The 12,928-nt window shown below is 42.4% G+C and overlaps 1 protein-coding gene across 7 annotated transcripts in view; it reads left to right on the top strand.

Moving 5' to 3' along the window:
- Window positions 1-12,928, top strand: part of RAPH1 (Ras association (RalGDS/AF-6) and pleckstrin homology domains 1) — a 342,732-nt gene that overhangs the window by 170,927 nt on the left and 158,877 nt on the right. For all 7 annotated transcript variants that reach the window (XM_078680286.1, XM_078680285.1, XM_078680284.1 and 4 more), the window contains exon 4: window positions 192-709. In XM_078680286.1, the coding sequence (XP_078536412.1) occupies window positions 192-709 (518 nt within the window). The remainder of the gene's footprint in view (window positions 1-191; window positions 710-12,928) is intronic.

The following is a 12,928-nucleotide window of genomic DNA, read 5'->3' as shown; positions in this document are numbered from 1 at the left end:
CTATAACCTGAGTGTGTAATCCGGTGTTGCAGGTTTTTGTCTGTGTTTTTATTCATATTAGGCAAATGTCTTATAGTAGACAGTAAAACACTGTTGTGGGCCTTCTTGGGGAGGCTAAACTTAAAGAAATACGATTAAGGGGCTTGGGTGTTTTATTTTTGTCAAGTTATAACACACTTTATTCTTTGCAGAGGCCCTAAATCAAGGAGAGACGGTGGATCTTGATGCACTTATGGCAGATCTTTGCTCCATAGAGCAAGAACTCAGCAGTATTGGCTCCCAGTCGGCAAGGAACACAGCAAAGTCTCAATCCTCCGAGAGAAAGCTTTCCACCAAGCCCATTGGTGGTCGTGTGGCTTCAAAGTCGAGTAGCATGAAAGGACTACCATCTTCATCTGGTAGGGTGTCAAAGCCTTCACATGCCAATTTTTCTTTGGATGACATCACTGCACAGTTGGAGCAGGCCTCTCTTAGCATGGATGAAGCTGCCCGGCAGTCAATAATGGAAGACCCCAAACCTGTGGTGACAAGCCACCACCGGAGGACAGCATCTGCTGGCACCGTGAGTGATAGCGATTTACGCTCTGTTAGTAACTCGTCTCGCTCAAGCATCACCTCAGCAGCCTCAAGCATGGACTCTTTGGATATTGATAAGATGGGCAGGCCCCAGGAATTGGATTTGATACAGCAAGGACAGCCCATTTCCGAGGTAAAATTAAATGTTGTAGTGTTTGTGTTTTTCATTTTTGATATATCAGTCTAAAGCATCAATCTAACCCCGTAATGTACCATGTTGTGTTATTGTAATTTAAATAGCACACTTATACCCGTGTGTGTCTTGGCGCTTTCTGGTTCAACATACTATGCCAAGGAAGCTAGTTTCTAAAAAGCCACGTCTTGAATGACGTCAATGATATCAAAGCACAGACAAATGGGGGGCATTGGTAAATCCCTTGATGAGCAATTCATCAATCTCTGTATTAAATATAATGTTATTTACATATGAATAATGTTCATAAGGCTTTTTTGCAGTCCTAATAAGGCAATTCTAATGTTTAAAGCATTGCTCTAATCCTTCTATTTGATATTTAATTCAGAAGTATTTTTTAACAACATCTCTTGGGAAAAAAAAATATATATATATGTTATTAGCTGTTTAGGTGTACTGCAAATGTTTTCTGACACTATGTGACACAAGATTCGGGTGTAGATATCAATCAGGCGGAAAATAGAAGGTTATAGTAACATATTAAATGACAAAATTAAAGAATGCTTCGAGGTTAGAATTCTATGTGTTGCTTGTTGAATTTCAATACTACGATAAGCACTTTTTAATTTTACATGTGTTAAGGCTGCATACACGTTACTGCATTTGGTTGAACCTATAATGATTTTCCAGTTTTTGGTCCTTTCCCCTCAGAGGATTCTGTACTTTAGGGAACAGTGCAAAACCTTCAAGGAGCAATGAAACAATGGGATTAAGGTCTCAAGCCCAATTATATTACAGTTCTTTTATTTAAATTCTGCTCAGAATACGTAGTTATCATGTCTGCTTTAAGTGAAGGTTTTTGCACTAAAGTTGACAGACAGGTGGACCAAGTGATAGTCTTTAATAGACACATCTATCCTGTCCTTCAGCAAAGGAACTCCCAGATCATGGATTTTAAAGTATCTTTCAATTTATGGCACTTTTTTATGTTTGCTATATAAAATCTAAATATGTAATATTCTTCTTAGGCTCCCCCTGCCCCCACACTATACAAATTCACTCCCAAATTGTTAATTTAATTTTAATTACATGTTTGGACACCTTAACGTCCGCTAATACTCAGGAAAATGGGGAGGTTTTTTAATCTAGAAAGCACAACGAAGGCAAGTACACTGCAATGGTGTAAATTCAATGGCATTATGTACCCTAATAAATTATCACCATTGCTTCTGAAATACTATTGAATGCCACTTTAGTGTCTCTTTTCTCTGGCATATATGTCAAATAAGCAGTCATGTGTGGGTTGTGTGGTTTAAAGTGAGATTTACTTTCTGTCCTTTCCTGTCCCCTGCTTTATCTACGCAGCCTTTGTCAAGCTTGACAACATTTGTTAGACTCTGGGATTGTATGAGAAAGTGGATAAGTATTTTTCTCTGAATGTTTCAGTTCTGTTGTTTGGCGCTTAAAAGCAGGTGTGGGGATTGAAGTAACAAGGCCAGGTGCAGTGGAAAAGACGATTGGGCAAATGCTTGATGTATACCAGTGGTCTTCAAACTGTGGGGTGCCTCCCTCGGGAGGTGTGGCAACAAATTCCCCAACCTTGATGCCTCTCTTTAGAAGCTGATTATCAAGTAAGTGCAACTTCATATAAAGCGAATTTTAAAACAAGCTTTAACCCACACAATGAGTGACCGCTTTATCGCAGTCATTGTGGGCTCATCTCGCTCTGGACACATTTTTCCGGTAATTTTGGCTTGCACCGCGAGGTCCTATCTCACGCACTCGTTGTTTCCAGAAGTGTGACTTTTGCACAGGTGGGAAACAAAATGTAGAAGTAGTGTGCCAGTTCAGCAAAGCGCATAGAGGGCAACACTGCAGAAAGGGGAGCATGGGAAATGTTGTCGGGTGTGGGTCGTATGGACGCATCATCCCTCTAATGTGCTTAGAGTGCTGGGGAAGAGTCAGTAACATGATCATGCACCACCACTACCAGCCTCTTGGGCCTGGATGTGTGTGGAGGATTTGACAGGTAGGGACATGGATGACTGGCAGTAAGCAAAATAAGCATTTGCAATGCAATAGATCTCACATTTGCCAGAGTATAAGCTATTGGCATTGTAAATGACAAAGCCTTTTATTTATTTGTTTTGATAATTAACACATACATAAAAGGCCTGGACATTTACAATGCCAATAGCTCAAATTCTTGTAAATGCAAGACTTATTTCACTTGAAAGAAGCAGCCGCCATTGCCCGGGTTGCTTGGAAAGTGAAAGCAAGCATGGCTCGTTGAATGTTGCAGGAAAGTATGTCCTGTCTGCAGTAGGAGAAACTCATTAAAGAAAAAAGTGTTTACAGACTAAATAAGACATGCTGTTTAACAAACGAAGTAAAAGGGCCAGTTCTCATGGGAGGTTACAAATGAAGACAAGGCAGTGCTAAGGAGGGACTAAGAAGTCTTTTAACAAATCAGAAGCCAGCATTTACGTAGGACAATGACACAACACAATGAAAAAGATGGGTGGAGCTTCAAGTCCATACTCTAATACAGCATGTCTCACAGAGCAGCGCATGTGCTGCCCCGGCTTGACCTAAAAAAGAGGGACATTGACATGAGAAGTGGGAGTGAGGTGGAGTGGCTAAGACAGGAGAGAGGGAAGAGGTATGCGAAGTACAGTGAGTGATGAAGCAAATGTGAGGGGCCTTAGAATAGAGAAATTGATGAGGAGAAGAGAGCAGTGACTGGAGAGGTGTGGGTACTGATGCAAATCGTGGGCAGTGATGGAGAGAGGGGCAGTGACAGAAGAGGTGGACGCTTGCAGTAGAAGGGGACAGTTCCTTAAGAGGTGAGCAGCAGAGGGGAAGAGAAAGGGAGATGTTGACATTGACGTGTGCAGTGACATGACAAGTATGCTCTGAAATGAGACATCTGTGAAATGAGGGACACTCAGGAGGTGCATTGACAAGAAGGCGAGTCTAATTAAAAGAGGAGAATAAAAAATAAATTGGGAGCAGGACAGCATCTAAGGGCCTAGTCCTTTACCCCGCACATGCCAGTGCTATCCTTTTTGTGCATACCGCTTATTAAACTTCCTCCCACCCAACACTCGGCGCCATGAAACCGCTTGGTGTAAGTGCGCTTTAAAAATCCTTTTTACATTACATTACAACACTAACTGCATGTATGTATTTGGTATTTCTATAGTGTGAACCTAGCCAAAGAGCAGCGCAGCTCTGTTCAGCATGAAAGGAAAGCATAAAGTAAACGACTGATAGGAGAGGTAGCTGGGTTGTAGGTAGACTCGCATTTAATCCCACCTGCATTGTGAAGTTTGAGGGGGCCCAGATTCAAAAGATATTACTTGGGGGTTTGGCATTAGAAAGTTTGAAGACTATTGATTGTAGTGTTGAGGTAGCAGTAGGTATGCTAACTTAAGTGATGGAACTGCTGGTTCTTCTAAAAATCGATGCAGTTGTCTGGCTGAAAAGAAGACTTAATGATTTGACCGGACTCACATTCTAAACCTCACACGTTGCTTGCTTGATTTCAGAAGGCTGCTAGAGTATTGAGACACTGCACACTCCTTTGTGGCTTTTGTGGTCATTTGTTATTAGTCTGTCCACACTCCACTCACAGTTGTCAAATTGGAATCGCCGTAGTTGACCTGTTCTGGGATTTATTTGTCGGGACTGATGATGATCATTGGCCTTTTCAGCAAAAATATCTATGGCAAAGCTGATGCTGTTTGACGATTATTGTGTCCAGCCATGGTCCTACAAGACATCAGTGCTGTCCCAAAGCAACCCTTCTCTACGACCATCTCTGATTTGAAAGTTGCTTTTTGTATAATTGGTTGGCTATACATTTGAAACTTAAGTATATCATTCCGTTTTAGGGAGATTAATGTTCTTATACTCTGAATTTGGTATTTCAATTGTTTTTCCTTCAGTGTAACCCCCTACCCTTTAGTTGCAGTTCTCCAAGACGCGATCTTCATATGAGCAACTTGAATGCTTAGCCTGCCTCATGCAAGGCAGCACCTTAATGTAGTTCGACCATGCAGATGTACATATACTTTGTTGTGCGAACGATATATCAGTTCATACCACTGTGCTGCTGGATTGGTAAGAGTACTATTCCAGTTGTTGTGTATGTGAAAACCTTTGCATCAAGCTGTATGGCAATGCACAGATTTCAGTGGTTTGCTTTTTTTTTATTCGGCTACTCGAAACTGTGTAGGAAGAACAAGAACCAAGGTTCCAGACCCTATATCATTTTTTAGTGCCTTATCCATTTTGCCTATTCTCCCTTGAGGCTGTCGAATAGAAGAAAGGAACCCTTGGAACGTATAAACTAATGCAGCATAAAACACTCGTTTTGATCGTCTTTCTTGAGCCTTCCTGCAACTCTTTTTGTGCAGTTCATCCTCTGATCTTCCACAGTAGGCTCTCTTAAAGATTTGCGATATATCTTTTTATTACAAGGTAAATTAAATTAAAAGGAATAGTAGCAGTAAATATCTAGTGTGCAAAGACAACCACCCTATCTAAGTGAAGGACTACAAGGATTTGATGTAAAACAAGCTCAAACCTTGCTAATGTGCATCCTATTGTCAAAAAAGGGTTATAAAATGGGAGAGGGAGCACCCCTACCAACTCAATGAACCCACTCTGGTTAGGTAAAAACGCAGTTCTGTGAGACTCTTTGCTCAACCCTTGGTAGCTATGGCACAGTATCTCAAATAACTTTATTTGGTTTGTTTGTGCAAAACCATCAAAGTAAACAAACGATAAAAACATTGTCAATTAGTTAAAAAATATAAAAACAGGTACATTTTCAGGTAGCTTATTAAAAAGAGCACTAAAAATGGACAGCCAAACATACATCAGAATACATTAAGAAACAGCTGTGGGACATGCTTCCTGCTAGGAGGCATGCAGCTTGCAAGTCCCTGATGAATTGAGGGGAGCGTACTAAAGTGCATAATGCATAAGTACATATTTTATAAGACAATAGCTATGCACAATAATCAGGCAATACCCTGGGAAGTGTGTGCTAAGTTCAAGCAGTACGAATAATTTCAACACAATTCAGTAAGATAGACAAGAAGTTAATGAGGAAACAGGCATCAAGGTCATACAAATAATAGGTTAAGTGGAACCAGATATGGTTTTTTTCAAGTTTTGAGGAAAGAAAACACCTAGAAAAAAAGTCAGTGGAACTGTTTAATGTCTTATGGTGGCTTATTGGACTAATACATCCACTGTAGGGCCAGTGTTCGACCTCATGGTCACAGGTTTAAATCCTGATAGGTCCACTCAGCCTTTCATACTTCTGATGTCAATAAAATGAGTACCATTGAGTTGGGTCATAATAAACATCTGTAGTTCAGCGCCAAGATACCCTTCTAGGTGAACGTGCGCTTTACAAATACACATGTTATGTTTATGTTGGATGGGACCTAGTTTGATTCCAGGCTGATCTCTGTGGAGTGGAGCTCAGATACACTAAGCAGGTTGTCCCACCCAAACACTTCCCTTCAGACCAGTCTCTCAACTACTGGGAAAGCTTCTTCTGGTCAGTCCTGCAGCCCAGAGCTCCTCAGGGCAGGCTTCTGGCACCATTGTCTCCTGCAGGTTATAGTCCTCTTTAGAGAGCTGGGCTCTCTTGGAATGAGTCGGTCAGCTTTTTGTGTACATGAAGCAGATAAACAGGAGACCAGCCACTTGACATTTGGAGAGCAGTTCCAATCCCTTTGTGCCAGCCGGATTCAGGGGTACTTAAGTCCTTGTGTGATTCCTCTAGCAGGAGCCAGGAGTCCAGAGCCGCGATTTGTTTTTCTTCTGGCCGGGATCTTTTCCCCATTTCCAGGAATATTCTGAGTAGGTGGTGATGGGGGTGACAGATGTATGCTATGCTCTAGACCGTAATTGTAGTTGTTCTACCACCCAAGCCTAGCTATTTTACAATTTCCCAGGGGCCCCGGTTTCAAGATGGTGGGACCACGCTGCTACCAGGCAGGCTTGCCATCAGATTTGTGGCCACTCCCCTAGCTGATATGGTCAAGCTAAGGGATAAGGGCTAAGATAATACTACAAAGACCAATTGCACCTTGGTATGATACATTTGTGCACAACAACTGCTCGTTAATTGTTCGTGTTTTGGAAAGAAAAAATGCCGAAGTCTGCCAGTTATTACCTTTAAAAAGGATACAGCATGTATCTTTGTAATCTCATATATCTGGTTAAGGGATGAACACTGATATGTACAGATATTAAAAAGCTCCAGCACTGAACTTTGCAAAAAAAAATCTGTGACTTTTTCTGCTTACCTACTACGAAATGAATTCAACATATTGTCATTGGTCAGATGGTTGCAAACATTGTTACAAAGTCAGATTTCTTATTTTTAGATGCAACTTGTTACCGAATGTGGCACATACCTTTAGGGCCGAGTTTAGCTCATTTTTTCATCCTTCGTTACAACGATGATCATCCTGTTGTGTCCCTCAATTTGACGAAGTCATTCTTCCTGACGGGATTCTGGGATTGTGACAGATCTCCCTTCCACTGATAGCATGGTCTAGAGAGAGAGAGAGAGAGAAAGAAAAAAAAAAAAAAAAAAAAACAACCCACACACACACACACACTTTAGGGTGAATTCCCGCTATATAAGATTGATTTGCTGTGAAACTTGTGTTTAAAAGATGATTGTCAGTTTCGTGGTTGGGTGGTGCACCGTAGATGCCTGCTACGACAGTGTCCTGGGCCATTTCGGATATGCAATTAGGCTTCATGTTGATGAGTCCGACGCAGTTCGGGTAAAGCTGCATTTTTGTTCAGTCTCTAAGTGGGCATGTTCGATCAGTTTAGTAACTTTTTCAATTTGTATGCATCTCTTTACCTGGGCCTCCAAACTAGGATCTAATTGGACTTTCGTTTCCCATCTTCATATTTCTCCACCCCAATTGTGTGATCCTCTTAACATCTCATCTCAGTAACAGGATTACCTATGTCCTTAGTATGCACACTGAGGAGAAATGAATTCTCATTCATAGTCTCATTTTCTTTTCTTTGGGAAAATGTCTGAATAGTGCCACTTGGGGTGGACTACTCAGTGCCGACAACAAAAGCTGCAAATTCAAAGGCTTGACATTCTTGAGTGGTTTGTACTCGAGATCAGTCTGGTGAAGTAATGGGATGGGAGAGAATTTCAAAACAAGGCATCAAGCACTGAATGAACATGCACCGCTGTTCACTTTGTGGCTCGACCAGAGAGGCATAGAATTTGAAAGTGAAAAATCATGTGGTATCATAGGGGTAGAATTTGTTGTAGAGGAGCGACTTGTCCTGGCCACAGTGGACCCCGTGGGTAAAGCTGAGCGACTTGAATTTGAATTTCTTGCACAACAGGATCCACAGCAGGACCTTGAGGATTGGAGTGATGGAATTGAAAAGATGAAGGTGAGGAGGAGATGGCTCCGCCCTGAGCATATGCGCTGCAGGCCAGGCCATGTAAAAGTTGTAGTACAGGCAGCAGATTAGAATGGCATTGACAGTCCTCCTGTGGGCTAAGATGAGAAAGGAGTGAAACCTTTAATTATTTTGAGGTTGAAGCATGTTTCTCACTTTGGAGGTTATTTGTATAGTGAGTAAGGAGGTCTGATCCATTAGGAAACCAAGATCCCTAACTGGGGTTGCTGGATTATCAGTGAGGTGTGGGCCAAAGGAAAACCCCTGATTTATTGCTGTAACAAGGAGATGGGTGTGGAAGGGGGGGCAGTTTTTGTCACATCGTAGTGTGTTTATAGAGTTATCAGCAAACATATAACAAAAATTAGGATGAACAATCTGAGCTACAGGCGGAACAGTATGGGGAAAGATCCTTGCCCTGCAGGACACCATGTCTGGTTGAAACTGTAGATGCTGAGCGAGGGTATAAAAAGAAAACAGCAGAGAAGCTGCCATGCCTTTGATTTTTTTTGTTTTGTTTTATTAGAGGTAGGGAGAGCTGAGGGCTACTAACTTGCTGGATGCTTGGGCCCCTGTGAGGACAGAAGCAACTGGGGATCTCTAAGCATGCTTCTAAAGGCTTTCCAATAGAATTCGTAGTCTGGTTAGCATTGACTGTGCTTTTGGTGCTCACGGCCTTATAGTAAATGTCTGAGAACGCTGCTCCAGGGACATTTAGTGCTGGTAGCCTACGGAGATCTGGAAGTTCAGAACACCTGGATGATGATGGATCTATAGCCTTCAGTTTCCCCAGATTGTGTGCCAGAGCATCCACTCGCTTCTGTCAGCATGTTCTTATTGTCCGAGCATTCCTAGACCTGCTGTCCGCGGCATGTGTCTTGATGCAAACCACCTTCAAGAAATTGGAGCCCAGACTCCCAGTATTATGATGGCGGAGAGGGCAAGGACTTGATTTTCTTGGCCAGTTGTGGCTTGGGCAGCCGACTGAGCCAGGCTAGTCGTTTTTCCTCTTCAAGAGAGTGATTCATTGTCTTGGTGAACAACTATAGCTGGCAGGTTGTGAGGGGGGGTCTGACCTGGTCACAGTATTGGTTAAGGTCAGGAGAGGCGAAAGAATTATTGGAGCTATTGGCAAAAAAAATGTCTGTTGCGCTTTCTCATTTCCCAGTACAATGGTTGTGTTTTCAGCAGCTTGCTACCCTATGCCTTTTGAAGGCACCTGTGTTATTTCGGAATGTGAACTTGCTTACTCTGGGTGACACTGCAGGGCTGGGAGATGAAGGAGCAACTTGCACTCTCCTGGCAGTGGAACGCAGTTGAGGTGTGTGTCCAGGTGCTTTGTGTTTTTCAGGGTGATGTAATGCTAAATCACCTCAGATACAGTCACCCCTACATCAAACACCTAAATTAAATCTTGAAAAAACGAGTTGCTTTAGTCTGACCACAACACAAGATGGGCGGTTTAGACTTACCATATCCATTTACAACATAAGAAAACACAAAATGATGGATGCTACTGAGTAATGTTTTGTTTGTAGACTAAAGAAACCCAGAGCAGTGAAGCCCAATCTGTTAAAGAGAGACAAACACTAATAGAGCTGACTCGAGAATTACCCTCAACTAGTCCTAATCAGTCAATTGGACTTCTATAAGGCTAGGCGGGCTGGGTCTGAGTCAGACAAAGGCAAACCTTAGAGAATGGAGCCGAGGGTGAGTAGTCTTTGAGAAGACAAAGCACCCGAAAATGTTTTTATACAGACTGTCTTCGTATGAGCCCAGCCTCCTGTGGCCCCTCCCCTAATCACTGGTAGACCCTACACCAGCGGTTGCTGCTAAAATGCCCAATTTCACACACCTTAGCGACACTTGACCTCTTTGTCGACGGAAACACAAGAATATTAATTCTAAACCGGCTCCTCGCAGGTACCAGTACATTACCGCCTCTTCCAAATTCACAATTCTCCCGTTATTTATATTTTTCCTTTGATGAACTACTTTTACTCGAAATAAATGTTTGACTGACAGGCAGCGCACTTATTCAACACAGACGTTTTACCTCTTTAAGACCTCCTCCCCCCACCTGCTTACTCCAAGAAAAAATCCACATATGCTGTGATTACATATGTTTGCTCAGTACTATTGTTGTGTTAGCAAAACAGAACCAGCATTTTTCCTTCCTTAAATGCCATCAGACGAAGACGACCTGCTGTTAAATTAGAATTCAGAAGCCTTTTTTAATTAAGTTCAGACTCTCCCGGTTTGTTAACCTCTCATGCCAGCTTGATGCTGAGACATTTGTAGTTTTGAAAGGAATTTGTTTTTCGCCAATAAATTCCACTCCGTTGTGGAAAACAGCATTATATAACTTTCATGGCCAAAGACCATGTGAGCCAAGTCTTTAAAAAACACAGAGGACACAAAATGAAAAGCAGCAGTGGAAAAGCTCCCATTACTTGGAAACCGTGTCTTATGTTAATGGACATTGCTGTTTTGAACATCTCTGCCATCGTCCCTGTCAACAAACTCTTGGAGTGTCTGTGGGTACAAATGCCTCAGCCCAATGTGGCCGCTGAAAGAACAGAAGAGGATCCCGTACCCAATAGTCGGAAGCGCGTGGATTGGTACACATTTTAGTCAAATCCCCATGGGTCTGATCTGTCTTTTCCTCGATGCTCTTTATCCCATATCAACAACAAGATGTTTCTAGATGATCTAGAATAATGAAGATTAAAATCATGTTTCTGGACCCTCTCGTTTGCAGACAAAAATTAAGAAATAAAATAATGCAAATAGGTGAAAACATAGTGTTTTTTTTATATAGGAAACTTTTGAAGCCTCAAAGTGAAGTTGAGGGTGCCTATAACAGATGTCTTTCATTTTCTGGCTGCCATGGAACCTATGAGGTCATGTGAAGCTTGATGCTACAAGCCAGAAAGCACATCAGTGTTGGTACTTACGCTATGGCCAAACCCCTTCGTTTCCTTCTCCTCTTAATCTTCTCATTCCCCCTTTGGGAGCCCTTTTAACAGTGTTTTTTTTTATACTATGGGCTAAAAATGGTCTTAGTCTTGCACTCAGCTGTCCCCAGGTCCCCGCCAGTGAGAACTGATGTCACCTTGTCAAAGAAATGGAAACTGCATTCTTACCAGCTGTCTAACATTCCCCGTCGAACAGTCCACACACACTCCATAACTTGCACTCTCCTCAGTTGACAGGTGTCAGCTGTTAACTAGCACTTGGGTTTTGCATCTTCACTTAACGCCTAAGGGTCAGTAACTCGGCCTGACTGTGTCAATTGTAATTGTCTTGGTTCACGGCCGATTGGACCATCTTCAATACACATTTTTTAACTTGAACAAAGTTGTTTTCTATTGGTGCCTGGCACTAACACATTATTCCAGTCTCTGCACGGGATGCAACAGACACCTTTTACTACTCAAGCCTCTATTCTTTTCAAGGATAAAAATAAACATATTTCCTCTGCGTGCCAAGAGAACAGTGCAGTAAATGCATCCTGCATGGCCCAGGTACCTCACAAAAAGTGTGATCACATGTGCACAGGGGCTCACCCGATCTCACCTAACAACCCCACAGAGGTTGTTCAGGCTTCATCCAAACACCTTCACCCCCTTCCCACCACTGGATCACTTTGGTACATTTTGAGGCTTTGATTAGCTCCCTCAAGGGTCCCGGTTCTACTAGATTAGCAACAGTTGTTGTCTTGGATGATAAACTACAATCAAATCCCCCAAAGGACCCCCCTCCCTCCTACCTAGAGAAATTTGTATTGATTCCATTTGAGTGGTGTTAAATTCCAAGAATGAACTCTCTTCTGTGAATGTGTCTTCCAGTGATCGTGCAGTGGTACATCACCACAACATGCGCAATGTATGGCTCACTCGTGACTGAGCTCTGATGGGTTCGCCTCCTGCCATTGCTGCGTCTGCTATTCTGTTCCCATGGACGTTTTATTGGACAAAGTTAGAGTTAGGCTAAAGATGTTACCCGTGTGGTGATTCTGTTTTTATTGTTCCTTGGACTCTCTCCCATTAAGTTTATATATTTGCATACCCCGAGGCCCTGCTATCAGTATGTGTTTTGATATCAACAGTCAGTAACCAGACATCTTGACCGTCAGGTTGACGTAAGTAAATCCTCAAACGGATTTGTCAATCTGTTCTTGTCAAGTTTTTGTTATATGAACTACTTATCGGGCAACAACCTCAAAACATTTGAGTGTAAGTAGCATTCCTTCGTCCACTCAGTAGGTGAGGTCGGGTGGTAGAGAATGGATTGGATCTTATGTGTGTAGGAACGCATCCAGACACCGCTTTCTGAGCCGGTGGTGAGAATTTGAATTTGAAATTACTTGCAAACAAATGTCTCTTCTAGAGTGCACTGGCATGCAAGCTTGCCTTTATTGCACATATATCCATTGCCCTTAGGGGTTTAGTCTCACTTGTTGCGTTCTCTTGCAGTGAGGATTATGTAGTACTTTACATTACATTCATTGATTGCCCCGATAGTGTTTGACTGGTCACCATCTATTAGAAATGGGTGTGTGTAGTAAATTAAGCTCCAGACCTGGTAGAGTTGCGCAAATGGTTTATTCAGGAGCACGGCAGAATATGGACCCAACGCCTGCTGACCAGTCTGCAAACTGCCACAGCAGAACCTTGAGTATCACCAGTCAGCACACTAATTCTAGAATGAACACAGTACATAGTGAGGGAAAGAATCGTAGAG

This window comes from Lissotriton helveticus, chromosome 3_1, assembly GCF_964261635.1.
Source record: "Lissotriton helveticus chromosome 3_1, aLisHel1.1, whole genome shotgun sequence".
NCBI lineage: Eukaryota > Metazoa > Chordata > Amphibia > Caudata > Salamandridae > Lissotriton > Lissotriton helveticus.
The sequence above is the reverse complement of the archived record's forward strand: the minus strand, read 5'-3'. Positions and strand labels throughout refer to the sequence as shown.